At 45.8% G+C, this 15,220-nt stretch overlaps 1 protein-coding gene across 6 annotated transcripts in view; it reads right to left on the bottom strand.

The window, feature by feature from the left end:
* FYN (FYN proto-oncogene, Src family tyrosine kinase) overlaps nucleotides 1-15,220 on the bottom strand; it is a 204,143-nt gene that overhangs the window by 19,418 nt on the left and 169,505 nt on the right. For all 6 annotated transcript variants that reach the window (XM_019735019.3, XM_019735015.3, XM_019735017.3 and 3 more), the window contains 3 exons: nucleotides 14,887-15,066; nucleotides 13,236-13,312; nucleotides 12,990-13,143 (listed from right to left, as the gene is read on the bottom strand). In XM_019735019.3, the coding sequence (XP_019590578.1) occupies nucleotides 12,990-13,143; nucleotides 13,236-13,312; nucleotides 14,887-15,066 (411 nt within the window). The remainder of the gene's footprint in view (nucleotides 1-12,989; nucleotides 13,144-13,235; nucleotides 13,313-14,886; nucleotides 15,067-15,220) is intronic.

Genomic DNA, 15,220 nt, shown 5'->3' with positions numbered 1-15,220 from the left:
TCCGTCTGTTAAGTCCTCCTTCCATGGTTCCCTGCCTTCCGCTCATTGTTCTTCCAACTACAGTTGACCCTTGGACATGGGTTTGGACTGCACGGATCCACCTATATGCGGATTTTTACAAGTGACCTGCACAGTTCAAACTTGTGCTGTTCAAGGGCTAACTCCACGGTTGGGAATCTGTATTTGGAGGGTCTATTGTAGTTAGACATGGATCTTCGATGGTGTCAGACATCAGTGCCCCTAACCCCACGTTGTTCAGGGTGAACTATAATCAACTACAAACCTCGGCTTCGTAATCCCACCCCCCAACCATATAGTGGGCTCCCTACTGCATTAAAACCAAAACCTGCCACCTGGTTTTCACGGACCCACATGTCCAATTTTGGTTCTTGCTACCTAAAACACAGTCACTCCAGTCTAGTTTGCTTTCCCATAACGTGTACCTATACTTGGCATAATCATACTCGCTTATATATTAGTTTGTGCTAAATGCCTTCTTTCCTTCCACCTGCTTAGCTAAAGCCTACTTAGCTCAAGTCCCACTTCCTTCATGATGTCATCTGTGATTACTCCAGCCTTCACTGGTCTCCCCAAAGCACTCGGAGCCAATGCTATAAGCAACTGTTTAATGCTTGACTGTAGTAGCTACCACAACAGCTAAACACGTGCCATGTGCTTACCAAGTGTCAGCGCCATGCTAATTTACACATAGGAGGTAGATACCAATAATTGTCCTGTTGTACCAATGAGAAAACTGAACACAGAGGTAAAATGATATGCCAAAGGATACGTGGAAATGGTGAAAGGGGATTTGAACCAAGTGAGTCTGTCTGCAGACCCAAAGCCCTTAAACATGATACACTATGCTGCCATTCCCATGTCTCCACATGTCTTTCTAGTAGTTCAACATGTGGGTTTTTTTTGTTTGTTTTAAATCTCTTTAAATAGAATGTAAATCCTTTGAGGTTGGAGACCAGGTTTTATACTTATGTTCTTCCTCAGTACCTTGCTTAAGGCCAGTTAAACAGCAACTGCTCAATAAATGTTTTACCTTGCTAAAAGGGTCAACCCAGCAATTTACCCAACACTGATGGCCAAAGAAATTCTCTTCCTTCATACCAACTCAATCAAATCGAACAAAGAAGAGTGACAATATCATAGTGTAACAAACTAATAATCATTTTCAACCTTACAGTTATAGAAGTAAAATCATACTCTAGGATAGTCTGACTGAATGCTCTCAGTTTTTAATTAAAAACAGAGTGACCAGCTAAATTCATTAAGTCAGGACGGCTCATCCCAACGCCCAGGGCCCATTCCAGCTAATGACAGTCTTCTAGCCCTACTGACCAGGCAATCTGTTTTCTTCTGCCTCAAACAGAAACAGCTCTTACTTGGTCAGTTACTTACTGAACTTGATATATGTTTTCAAGCATTATGATGATGGCAGTGGCATTTCAAACACATAAATGAAGTGGCAGAGCCTTCTGCTCCCAAGACTCGCTCCTGCACTAAATGTTTGTAAGCCAGCCAAGAAACAGGGCTCCCTGGCGAATGTCCTCAGTGATGATGCAAAGAGGCCCAGCGGTGGGCTGAGCTGGGCTCAAGGGGCCATTTGCGGGAGGCCTCAGACAGTTATTTAGGAGAGGAGCTTCAGATCTAGCTTTCACACTGGATTTCCTGGGTGACCATTTAAAACCTCTCTCAGTCTCGGTCTCCTTGTCCATAAATGGGCGATGATGATGACCTCATAAGGTTGTGGTGAGAATTGTAAATAACGTAAGGGGCTCAGCACAGCATCTGGTCCCTCGCAATAGCTAAATAAATGCCAGCTATTATTTTCTTTGGATAGTAATGCAAAGGCACTGAATTGAATCAGGTTAGCCAAAGCGCTCCAAACTTCAAGAGAGGGAAAGAGGATGAACAGAACCTAATGAATTCATCAATCCACCATGGAGAACTTCCTGAGCGTTCAGTTAGTCGCAGCAGTGAGGGACAGCTGAGAAAACCAAGCATGGGTCACCCCCTGCCCTAGGGCTTTGCAGGCAGCTGGGAAGACAGAGCTCATAGGCAAACTCAACAGAGAGCTAATTGTGGCCCTGGCTTTCGGAAGAAGAGGGCGCAAGAGAGAGGGGTAAGAGGACTTGCACACGCAGTGGGGGCCCTGGGGAGAGGGGGCCATATGGAACTACTACAGTGTGACCCCTGGTTATCCATGAGAGAGGCTCAGGGCAGGGGCCAGGGCAGGCGTGGGTGGGGGCCCAATGCACATTACAGGCTCTTGCTGGAGAGCTGGACTGTCTCCTCTCCACTACCCCTGCCCCGGTGACCAGGCCAATTCCATAGTCCTGTCTCAGAAAATATCCCTTCTGGCTGAAAAACTGGGCCAAGATGGAGAAGGCGAAGCCAGTGCAGAATAACAGAAACGAAATCCTCCCTACAGAGAATACAAGTGGAACCTTTATAGCATTTTCAAAGAGGAAAGGCATCAGCATCAAGAATAGACACCAGTTTTCAGAACCAAAGACCTATCCAGAGCCCTCTTTAATGATGAAGTCACAAACTCTGTAAATTATACATTCAATATTAAATAATGGGCAGTACTTGAACTTTGAAGTTACTGTGGGGAATAAAAGAAATGACAAACTATGGCAATAACAGGAAGCTTATTACATGGTGGGGGTGTGACAAGGCAGGACTAGGACAGGATATCCTGTGAAAGAGGCAAAATCAAAGCTGACCTGACCTGGAACTTTGGGGTTAAGGAAACAAAACAGTGATTTCAAACCCAATAAAAACGGGCAAAGCAAAACTCAGAATTTTCACACTAGGCCAAAGGAATGATTTGAAATTTTCCAAATGTGTCTGGAGTAATACAACTGTGTGTTTTCCAGTTATTCCTGGTGACACTCTGTTGAAACTTCTACTTTAAGTTCATAATGTTTTAGCACCATGTTTTCAAGGTAAAAATAAATTAAAAGTAAATGTTACAATTGAACGAGATGATAGTCCATCTGAAACGTATAACAGTGAGCAGGGTGTTTAGAAGGAAGGGGACAGGGAGTGGGGAGTAGGGAGGAATGCTATCCCGCTGGGAAAGTGGGTAGAGAAGGGTCACATTTGGCCAAGGAAGACAAACACCAAGGGCCAGAGGCAGGGCCCGAATATATTGCAAAGACCAGGATTGATTGGCTAAGCATGGATCCAAAGTCCAGTGTAGCTGAATCCATGGGACAAAGAGTCAGGCTGAGAGGGGTGAACAAAGTCCCAAGGGAAGACTCAAATTGAGGACCCGTTAGAAAGGGGATAGAAGGTCCATCAGGAGGTATTAAAACTCTAATCGGGACAACCAGAGGACAGAGGGGAGCAAAGCTGGCCACCAGGGAAACGGGGGAGGAGGCTGGAGTCAAGACACCAGTGCCTTGCAGTTGAAGAAGGGCCGGCAGGAGATGAGCTGTTGGGGGGGGTGGGGGGCAGGAGAGACTACATTGTGGCAAACAGAGGCTGTGGCGCTTCCTTCAGTGAAAAAGCCCGAAGGTGAGGGGAGAAGGATGCTCTTGGCTGCCTGCCTTCCCCATCACCTCCCCCCAGTGGTGACCAATGACAACCCAAGAGACCTCTCACTGGTGACACAAAAGTACAGAACAAAATGAATGAGCATCTCCTGAAATCATGGGTCCTTGGTCCTTTTACTCTCAGGAAGGAAATCTAAGAGCGCCCAAGGACACGTTCCCGGAAGCACAGGCTGTGTTGGGGGCTTGTTTAAGTGGTTGCCGTGGGTGGAACTGGGGAGGAACCCTGCTTGCTAGTCTAGAACACCACAGCTCTGAATACTTCCAATTATCCTTCTAGCTTTCCAAGAGCCCAAAGGGAAGCACAATTAGGATAAAAATTCTAAGCCCCAGGAGGAGGAACACTAACTGTGTGGGACTTTTATCCAGGACAAATGGCAAAAAAGCTGTGTTCAGAGCTCCATATGCTGCTGTTCAGGGTGGCGAGAACGCAGACGTAAGTAAGAAACAGATGTCTGGGTAGCTCAACATAGAAATTATTCCCAGAATCTGGCCACCGCGGCAGGGGCAGTGGGCCTGGGTCACTATGATGTCACCCCTCAAAGCACGGTAAGCAGCAAGCACAAGCATTGGGGTCCGGGGTACCACCTGGAAACAGCTGGTGGTCACATTGAGGGTTTGGGTGGCAGTTAAGAAGAAATCGAAGGAAGAGAGGATATACAGAAGACGACTGTGGGCCTGCTTTTCCCAACGGCCCCCACAGTGCCTGTGTCATGGGGGAGACCAGTGTGATGCTGCTATGCGCCCTCTTCGGCTGGAAGAAATGGAGGCATATGTGCTGCCTGTCCCTTATTAGCCAGAGGATGCAAAGGCAGGAGATCCTTTTGCCAGCAAAGCAAGACTAAAAAGCCAAGTGACATTTTTGATGTTTGATGGCAGTCTGCAGTTCCTATTTACACACTTTAAAATCACAGAGGGTGACCATCTGCTTCCTTCTTGCTGATTACTAAGAAACAAGGGATGCCGAGAGCAACGTCTTGCTCTTGACCATTCAGAAATAACCACCAAATTGCTCTGCCCAAGACAGCACAAAGGAGGAGATACCCACCCGGAATACAAAGCGAGCTGCCCATGGCAGATAAAGAGGACAGGTACTCAGACTAGGGGCTGTCAGGGCCCAGGGCTTACGGAAGTCCCATTGGTGTCCTCTGGGCAGAGGAAGGGAGCATCTCCACCATGGGAGTGGAAGAAATAAGTCCACCCCTCCCCCACAACAGTTTTAATCTTAAAAGAGAGATGGGGAGGCAAGGGTCAGTTCAAGTCCCTTTCTTTCCATTTTAATCTTTGGCTTTCTGCACAGCCTTCTCTGAGGGCTTTCTGCACAGTCCATCTTCCTCTCTCTACAGTCTGATGGCCACCTCTGAGGTTAATAAGAGGGCCCCGCAGCGGTGGTGGCTTAGCAGACACACAAAGCCCGCGGACATGCCAGTGGAAGCCCGGGACTGTACGCGGCAGAATACAAATGAAGGCGCTTTCTGCCTAGCGACGGAAGTGTACCAAACTCCGGATCCTGGAGGCTTGATGAGAGCCAGGCTCGGTTCAGGCTGCAGCCCGTCCTCTCAGCAGGAGTGATGGCTCCACCCTGGCTGAGGGCAGGGCATTCTGCGGGAACCAGGGCTCTCACCAGACAGCCCCTCGGGACCCCCTATGCGTGGTCAGTTCAAACAAACGAGTTTCCTGCTCAGTTCTTAAAACAATGGCTGCATTGGAAAGGGTTTGTTTTTTGTCAAAGGATGGTTTGCTTCTCTAGTATGGCAAGAATTAGATTAAATTCAATAATTAAAAGGTTTTTCCCCCTCCCTCCCCTGACATTTGGTGTTCAGGTCACAGCACACTGTGTGGGAATTGCAATGCTGTTGTTGACAGAGAACAAGAAACGCATGTGCAGATGGGGGCAGAGGGAGGGCATCTCACTGCGAGATCAGCCTTGATCTGCCACGGGATTACAGGGGCCTCAGAAGAGGCTGATTAACAATTCTGCAGGAGACTTTGAGCTGGAAAGCTGGCGTTCAGAGTCTGATAATCCCCAGTCCTTGTAATACAAAGGAAGGACAGGAATTGAATTCACAGCTCTGAATTGTGAAATTCAAAATTTGAAAGAAACAGGGACCCGCTTCTTCCCCACTGTTTGTCAACCTAGCTGCCTGCTCGTTTGTGTTAAATGGCTACTGTGCTTTTTGAATCCAAAATCTGATTATATTTAATTAGTACAGGCATCTGGGATTTCTAATACACAAAGAGTTATTAAAGTAACAAATCTTTCTAAAATATGTTCTCCATGAAAGAATGTGTTAATTTATGCAGGAACAATTTTTTAACATGAAATAATTAACACGAAAACTGCAACAATTATGAATTCTTTGCAGTCTAATTTATATGTGAATTTTCCTCCAGATAATAATCTATTCAACCTCAACCCTCCATACTGGAAGTATTTAATACACAAACCTAAACTTACAGCAGGTCTTATATAAAGTCCCAAATGCCTCTGTTTCTACTTACACTCCAAAGAGCCAGAGATTAAACTGCCTTCACATTTGTTTCCTCAGTAACGATCCTGTTGTTAACTTAGACCATAAAATAAACCGCAAACAAACCCCAAAACAGAGCAACTCTATGTTCCTGTCTTTTGTGATGATTCAAATCAGGAGAGGAGAGGGTTAAATAGGCAGGTCCTCCAAGGGAAAGTCCCTGATGGGAGAGGTTCAGGAAAGACCAAGGAAGTGTGTACTCTGTGTGTGTGTGTGTGTGTGTGTGTGTGTGAGAGACAGACAGAGAGAGGTAGTGATATTACTGTTACCACTCTTACTACAACTATACAATTATCAGCTCAGTATTTGCCTTGTGCTACATGCTTTATGTATATTCCCAGGGAAGCCATGCAACATGTCTATGATGTAGAATAACTATTATTATCTCTGTTTTCAGAGGAGGAAATAAAGGCTCAGAGAGGTTAAGTAACTTATCCATAGTCTCACAGCTAATTAGCAGCGATGCCAGGATTCACACCGAGATAATCTGATTTCATGGGTCATGCTCTTAACCTGCCATCTTTGGGATGGGGAGGGGTGTGTATGTGAAGAAGGAAAGAGGTCCGGCTATCCCAAAACACATAAAGCTTTAGTGCGGCCAGGAGGAGTGAATAATACCGACAGCTTCTACTGATTGTCTCCTCTAATCTTCACAACCACCTGAACGGTAACCAATACCAACCCTATGTCACGCTGAGGAAGCTGAGGCTCAGTGGGTCGAGACTTTATGCGAAAATCTCTGATCAGGAAATGGCAGAGTCAGGATTACAACACAGGCTTATCTAGCTCCCAAGCTCCTGGGCTTTCCATGACCCCAAAGACAATCTTGCCACATTCAGGGAATACCGGTGTAGTAAACAGTCCTTTCTGGAAGTTCCTCCAGTCACAACACTATCTGATTCCCAGAGAGACAGTTAGGAGAGCACATTTGGGAAGAGTGTGGAGAGGTGACAGTGATTTTGGCTATTTCCACTGCAGCAAACAAATATTTACTAAATACCTACTATGTGCTCTGTGCTGATCTTCAGGCCAAATCACCTCTATAGAGAAGCACTAAGCCTAGGTCCTACCGACAGTTGGTAGATACTTGGGAGAATTGCAACAACAGTGCTTGTGCATGTGTGTGTGTGTGCATGTGTGTGCGTGTGTGTGCGTGTGTGTATGTGTTGTGTGTACAACCACCAGTGACATTGCTGAGGACGCTCAGAGTTGACAAGATGAAAAACAATGGAGGCAGCATGGAAACGGACAGTTCTCAACAGAGAAGGCAAACAGGAGACAACAGGCAAGTCTGTGGCAGAGGTTGGTGAGCAGACCTCCAGCTCCCAGCTGTGTTGAGGGAGGAAGGCCTTTGGGGCTTGTAGGTGATACAAAGTGGGGACTGCCCAGGTTAACAGAATTGGCTGTAAAAGAATGAGATAATACGTTTTTTTCCTCTTAAAAGATTGATTCTTTATTGACTACTAAGTCTTTTTCTTAAACAAAATTTTAAGGTAAGAAAATAAAGACCCCTTTCAAGGAAAACACACATCAAACACAAGAAGTTCAGATTATAAGAATAGTTTTATATTTTACAACCCTCAAAGAGTTTTTATGGCTAGCCCATTTAACCCTCACATTACGTTAGGTAATTATTTTTATAGTCTCCACTTTACAGATGCTAAAAATGAGGCTCAAAAAGGTTAAGTGATTTGCCTGGGGACAACCAAGCCTGTAAGTGACAGAGCTAGTTCAAAGCCAGGCCTTCCAACTGCCAACCGCAGATTCCCCAGTCTCACCAGGCTGTTCCAGCAGCCTCCAGAGAAGTACGACACTGGTAATTAGCACAGTGATACCCACAAAATCTGCTGGACATAGCTACAAATGCTAGGCTTGCCCTACGACTAACAATTCTACTCCGGGGAACATACCCAGGAAATAGGAGGACATACATCCACCAGCACGGCAGCTTAATTCAGAGGAGCCCCGAATTCGAAATACCAGTAGAACGGAGGCACTGATATGTTTTTACAATGGACTCCGGCTCAGCAGTGTACAGGAAAGAACTACTGTTCTGTGCCGCTACATGGATGAATCTCACAGACATAATAATGGGAAAGAAGCCAGACACAAAAGACTATACCATATGATTTGTTTATATGAAGTTCAATTACAGGCAAAACGAATCTAGGGCGATAGAGGTAAAACTAGCGGCTACCTCTGGGGGTGGTTACTGGCTGGCAGGGGAGGACGTCTAGGGTGCCAAGTGTTCCGGATCTGCATCTGTGGGTGACTTCAGGGGCATATATAGATGTAAAATTTCATTGAAGTGTACACTTCAAATGTATTCATTTTATTGTTTGTACATTATGGCTCAATAAAAAAATAAGTGTCCGCAAAAGCGAGTCATTCTTATACATAAGGCGGGTCTATGTGAACTTGTTAGGTTTAAATTGATGTTCGTCAGCACTGAGCTTCCTGAACGTTGATGAAGAAAAAACATCTATCAAGAATTCTCCCACTGCTTCCTGTCTGTCTGCGTGAGCTTTGAAGCCTGGAGGGGCTGTGAGTCTTGGAAAGGGAGGCTTGGTGACAGCTGCCCATGCTGGTGGTTAGCGGAGACAGGTGTGGTGTGGACAGATGAGGACCCTAGGACAGACAGGAGATCCTTGGGGAGCCCGTGGCACAGGCAGGGCTGCGGTCAGCGGTGGAATGCTGTTGGGATGAAGGTGGGGAGGTCGCTCTGATCAGACCTCAGGGCTGGGTGCAGGTAGCATGAGGGTGAGAGGCCGTGGTCAGCTGAGGCACAGTGACGTGGCGAGGAGGGCTGGGAGGTGAGGACCCGTGGCAGCAGGCATCCTGACTGACCTTCTCTGGGCTTCCACACCTTGCTGGGATGTGTACCACAGCCCTCATGCTCAACAAACCCCCAGCCAAACTCACCCTCTGTGTCTGAAAGTAAGATCTTCCCTACTCACTCATTTCTGTTGTTGGCAAATCCACTCTCGTGAGTACTTGCATTTGACTATTTGGGAGTTGTCTTTGATTCCTCTCTCCCTTTTCTGAATAGTATTTGAGCCTTTCCATTGTGTCTACCATTTGTTCTTGCATTTGTTTATTCATCAAGACCTCAGTCTTGTACGGGATAAAAACAAGAGTATTTTTTATTTACCACCTACTATGTGCTGGGCACTGTGCTAGAAACACTTTATAGGAATTGTTTTGCTTAATCTTTGCAAAAATTAAAGCACAAATCAGGTAAAATATATTTCCACTTTACAGATAAACAAACTGAGGTGTGGAAAAGTTAAATAACTTGCCAAGGCTCCAGAGCTGGTAGGTGATAGAGCTGGGTTTCAAATCTGACTTCAGCGACGCTCCTATCCGTCCTCCTCATGCCTACTGCCCAGCTCTGCCATCTTAGGCTTCGTTATGTCAGTAGCTTCTAAAGTCCCTTTCAGAGACCAGGCCCTCAAATAATGAATGTGGGCATTACTCAGAGACCCTGATTGGTGACAATTTAGCAAAGAGTTTATGACTAAAGATCTATCTGCTTATAATTGAGGAAGGTATACAGGTACAGAGAATGTGCAACACCAAATAATTTTTAGTTGCCTCTAGAATGCTACTGGCAGAGGACCACCCACCCTCACAGGCTCTGGGCCTGGTCTTGACCTTCTCCCTGACATGGGTGTCTGCTTACAGTCCTGTGGGGTGGTGGTGGTAGGAGGAAAGGAAGGCAGAAAGGCCTGTTTAACACAAGCCCAAATCCAGTTCTGCTTGTGCCCTGGGAAATGCCATCTATCCACCCCAGGAGGGTGGTGGGGGGGTGTCAAGAGATATTTCAGTGTGCCCTTAGATGGGAAGGTCACAACTGTGTTGAAAAACAATTGTCACAGTCTTACATACTTGTGTTTAACATGTGCTTTTGAACACTGCCCACACTTCCATAATCAAGATGCTGCTTGGCTGTGGCCTGTGGGGATCATAAAACCCAACTTGCAAATATTACCAGGCACATGGACCAGCTGTCTGGAGGAGCTGCTTAATCCCCAGCAGAAACTTCAGCATGAAGCACGCATGCCATCTGCAGAGCACACCAGCAGACACACACCAGGCCTTCCTGCCTCATAAAGAAGCCAGGGCAGGACAGACCCTTGGGAGGAATTTTATAAACAGCTGGGTTGTCCCAGAGCCAGAAAATGAAGGTCTTTCCAACTCCCCACACATGCACATTAGGAAGTGCCCCTTAAAAACTTTTCCATAAAACAACCTTTATCCATAAAAAATTATGACTAAAATCAATTTTTAAATTTTCTGTTCTTTTAATCACTGTCTGGAGGAGAGGCAGTAAGTACCTCTTAAGAGGGTGGATGCAATAAGGCCAGCCATACCTGGATTCAAATCCTGCCGCTGCCCCTTTACTAGCTGTGTGACTTTGGACAAATTACTTAGTCCCTCTGAGTCTGTTTCTGTTGTCCCCCTCACCCCCACCCCCATTCCTTCCTTTCCCTTTGTTGCAGGATAGCATTTCTTTTAATCTCCTTGCAAATCCTGGGGCCTCACAGCCTTTGTTTTTTTTTCCCCCAGTTCAGTGCTCCAGTTCATTTACTTATCTCTTTTCAGTGTTTGGCATAGATCTGATGATACTTGTGAAAGGGAAAAGAGAAGAAAAAAGAATTTTAAGAGGGAAGGCTGGATACTCTGAAAAATAAGTGAAGGAAACTAGGTACGAGGGGTTTGAAGCTGATTCTTTGAAAAGCATCAGGACAGCATCTGGGAAAGTGATGGTGGAGGTGAGGAAGCCACCAGAAAGGCAATCAGGACAACGAACTGAAGAGGAAGGTGGGACTTGACAGCCCGGGAGGAGGAGGCCACGCAGGAGTGAGGGGAAACCAGCGGGGGGCTCCTCACACTCCTTTCACCCTGGGCACTAATCCCCCAGAGCCACAGCCAGAGGGATCTCCAAGAACTAAATACCCAGGCTTGTCGTCAGCTCTCCTGCAGCATCCGCAGCCTTCTGGCCCCAAAACCTTCTCTTTTATTGATAGTTCAAGGCTGTTAAGCACAAATTCTGGAGTACAAAGTCAGGAGAAGGGGAGGAACAAATCCTGAACCACTCCCTCCCACCAGGACACTCTATTCACTCAGGGTAGGATGCTTACATGACCGACTGACTGATGGACCGACTGACCGCCAGGCTGACTGCCCAGATCGACTCCATTCTTACCCCTTCCCAACACAACTATCCATGTGACACGGCCTTCACACGCTCTGCTCTGCTCTGCTCTGCTCTCTCTTTCTGGGTCTGTGAGTTGGGATCTGACAGGTTTGCCTCAGGGTAAACTCTCTCATTTCGGGCCAGGTTTCAGACCCAGTGGCACTTCAGACCCTCTCAGCTCACCTTGACTCAAAATCACATCCACATTTTTCTCTGGACCGCCAGTGCCAATCAAAGCTGCCGTGTGCCTTTGATTAGATACAGCATGCCATCTGGCCCCACACTGGTGTGTGTGTGTGTGTGTGTGTGCGCGCGCGCGTGTGTGTGTAATGCACAGCCATGCTCGCTGTGTGGGCATTTGGCTCCAGGACAAGAACTGCCACGTGTTGGGGAAATTCAAATAGCCGAGCTGTCTGACCTACATGTAATTTAGCATTTGGACAGTATCTGTACGAGCCAGGGTTTTAGTTTAACATTTTTCCTCCATCACTTGAGACTGCTGAGAATGATAAAAGGAGGGAAGAATTGGCATGAAATGAAAGAACTGAAAAAGAAAGAAGAAGAATTCCAGAGGTGGCCATTATGGAATCCAGGAGAAAGCACCACTCTAATCTATTCCAGTCACGGCTCAGCCTTGCTCGAAATGACCAGGCTGTTAAAGGGAACAACAATGAAGGATGTCCCTTCCTTCCAACGCAAGCATTATATTCTACATGTGGAGCCTACATTTAATTGCAAACAGCACTCTTAATTCCACACATTTACCTGCTGACCACCATGTGAACACCTGGGAAGACAGAAAATAACCCTGGGAACTTCCTCCGTGGTGTCTGGTGCTCTAAAAGCACCGGAAAAGCTGCTCCACTGGAGTGGCTGCTGGTTTGGGATGTATTTTTTTTTTTTTAGGCTAATTTCTTCAAATCTTTGGAGAGAGTAAGATGGATGGAGATGATTAAAGATTTTCAACTCACTGTTATCTTCTATTCTCCCTCTAAATCTCCTTTCTATTCTCCTTCCTGCTCTTCACCCATCTGAACTCATCAAAGGGCTCCTTTGACCCCTGGCTCCTAGCTGGGTTGGCAGATCTGCAGGAGGGCTGAAGAGCGAGCTTGGGCATGAGTCCTCCGGGTGCTCCCTGCTGCCCCTCTCTAATGAAAGGTGGCCTCTCCGCACAGCTGCTCATCCGTAGCTCTGGTGCCCACTAATCGCACGTGCCTCGGGCCTCGGGTCCACTGCTGTTACTAGGTCTGGGATAACTACCTCATCATGCCCTGTTGGATTTCCTAAACCCGTCCCATGCCTTTGTAAATAACTCCTTTATTAAATTCTCCCAAGTGCGTGCCTTCTGTTTTTTGCTGAGATTTTGATGGAGTGATGAGCTATCACTTGACTGATCCCTTCGCCTTCCACAGCCCTCTTTCTCCAAAGACAGAGTGTCCTAGGCCTGGACACTGGAGGAGTGTGGCACGAGCTGGAGGACCCATCAGCGAACACCTCAACCATCTACTGAAACACTCTACAGCCTCCCCTCCCACCCCGAGTTGTCAAATTCCTGTCAGATCAAGGAGAAAAAACTCTGCTGAAGAATGAAATTTCAAACACTTTTCTGGGGGAAGGGAAAGGAAGGAGCAGTAAATGACTGTTTTCAAGGATGTCACCACGAGCCATCACCATTCAATTGCCTACCTTGTCTGGCTGTGTACTCATTGTCTTCAATCAATCTGGCCAGTCCAAAGTCAGCAATCTTGCATGTCAATCCATTCCCCACTAGAATGTTTGCGGATCGCAGGTCTCTGTGGATATAATTCATGCGCTCGATGTAAGCCATTCCTGCAGCAACCTGTGGGAACAGGACCCATATGTCACACCAGGGCTCAGTGTACTTACACATTGTTAAACTTGAGGCAGGCATCAAGGTACCACGGGGCCTACCTGTGCTGCCATGTCCACCAGATTTGGTAATTTCAGAGCTCTTCCTTCTCCATCTTTTAAGAAATCAAGTAAACTTCCTAGGAACAAAATATAAAACCATTTCAATTTACTTTGAAAGATAAAAATTCCCAACAAAGGGCTGTATTTGGTTTTCTATTAGAAGGAGGTAATTGAATTGAATAATGCCATCAGTGCAAAAGAAACGCTTATACAAAAAAAACAGAAAAACTGTGCATTGAAAGGCAGCAGTTTCATCTTTTAAAAATAAACACTGGTGACTCCATTTCCAGGGACAACAAAAATTTGATAAAACTAGAAGAAAAGGGATTCAATTCCCTTTTTGTCATAAAGGAGAACATGTGAAGAGCTGTTACCACTTCAATATCTTTCCCCAATCAGCCGCTCACCAAGGAGTGATGTAGGAGAAATACCACCCAGCTGAGTGCTTCCCCAAATGTGGTCCTGGGACCAGCAGGAATAGCATCCCGCAGGGAACTTGCTAGAAATACAAATTCTCGGGTCCCACCCCAGATCTATTAAATGAGAAACTTTGGAGGTCAGGCCCAGAAACCTGTATTTTAAGAAGCCCTCTAGATGATTCTGATACATAGCAAAATTTGAGAATCACTGGCCTAACTTATTTACAGATTTTAAATCAAGAAAAGAATATCTGAAAGAAAAGACAAGCGTATCTGAGGAATACAGGGTGGGGCAAGTAGCTCGGCATTAGATCACGTGTGGCCAGCCAGGCCTTAATAACACCTGTGTCAAAACAGCTGGAGCTTCAGGGCCACCATGAGAACACAGCCTGAGGAGCCCAGAACTAACCCCAGGGCTGAAATAATCATGTGCAGACGCGAAGAGCTCACAATGGTCATCGGTGATTGTTTTTCATGCTTTAATCACAAAGTTATTTACCAAATAACTTTGGATACAAACGACAAACAATCTGCCAGGAAAAAATTCCAAATATATTTTATAAGATAGCACATGGGAAGGAAAATTACACTGTATCCTCTGATGTACAATGCATTGCCTTTTAAGGATGTTTCTTGTTTGGTTCATCTATTTTTCCAAAACAAAGTGATCTTTGGCCTTATCCCCAACAATACTGATTTGATTAGGAGAGAGAGAGAGAGAGAGAGAGAGAGAGAGAGAGAGAGAGAGAGAGAGAGAATAAAACGTGCTCTTTAAATCTTTCTTCATCTGTTTGAGAGCTGGAAAAAAAAAAATAAGATGATGAAAAGATGGAGATTAAACAGACCAGAGACCAGTGTCTGATATTAATTGCTCAGCCCTGCAAAAACATAAGCTATGGCATTCAAAGTAACAGCAAACTATCATAGTCCTCTGTGTAACTGATATTAAAAATGAATGTTTTAATTATAGAGAGGAGCGGGAACTCTCCATGTACAGCATACAAAAGGTACTGCGTTTCACAAGGAGCTGGGGGGCGGGCGGGCGGGCAAACTCAAGGTCATAGTCTGTTTTAAAATGTTTTCATTAACGAGCATGCAGTTTGTGCTTTCTGATGGCAATGCTTGATTTGTGCAGAAACCAGGATAAAGAGCAAGAAGGCAGCTCCATTCCCCTCCCTGAAACAACCCCTGTATGTCACTGTGAGGTGGAGCCCAGAGAGGCCTCGCCCAACCTTTATTCATATACTCGGTGACAATGTAGATTGGTTCCTCAGACACCACCGCGTAGAGCTGGACCAACTTGTCATGCTTCAGTTTCTTCATGATCTGTGCTTCCTCAAGGAACGATTCAGGGGACATTGTGCCTGGTTTAAGAGTCTTTATGGCTACTTTTGTGTTTCCATTCCAGGTACCTGCAGACATCCCACAATATTAAGTCAAACCAAAGGTCCTCATTTAATGCGGGGGAAAAAAAGATTTTTATCCATAGCTATTTGTATAAAGTTAGATATCAAGTTAAAAAAAAACTTTATAGTTTTTGTTGAACAAAGACAATCAAATGTAAGG

The sequence above is a fragment of the Rhinolophus sinicus genome, chromosome 2 (assembly GCF_057876585.1).
Source record: "Rhinolophus sinicus isolate RSI-liver-muscle chromosome 2, RSI-T2T, whole genome shotgun sequence".
Taxonomy (NCBI): Eukaryota; Metazoa; Chordata; class Mammalia; order Chiroptera; family Rhinolophidae; genus Rhinolophus; species Rhinolophus sinicus.
Note: the sequence above shows the minus strand (reverse complement) of the source record. Positions and strands in the feature narration are given on the sequence as shown.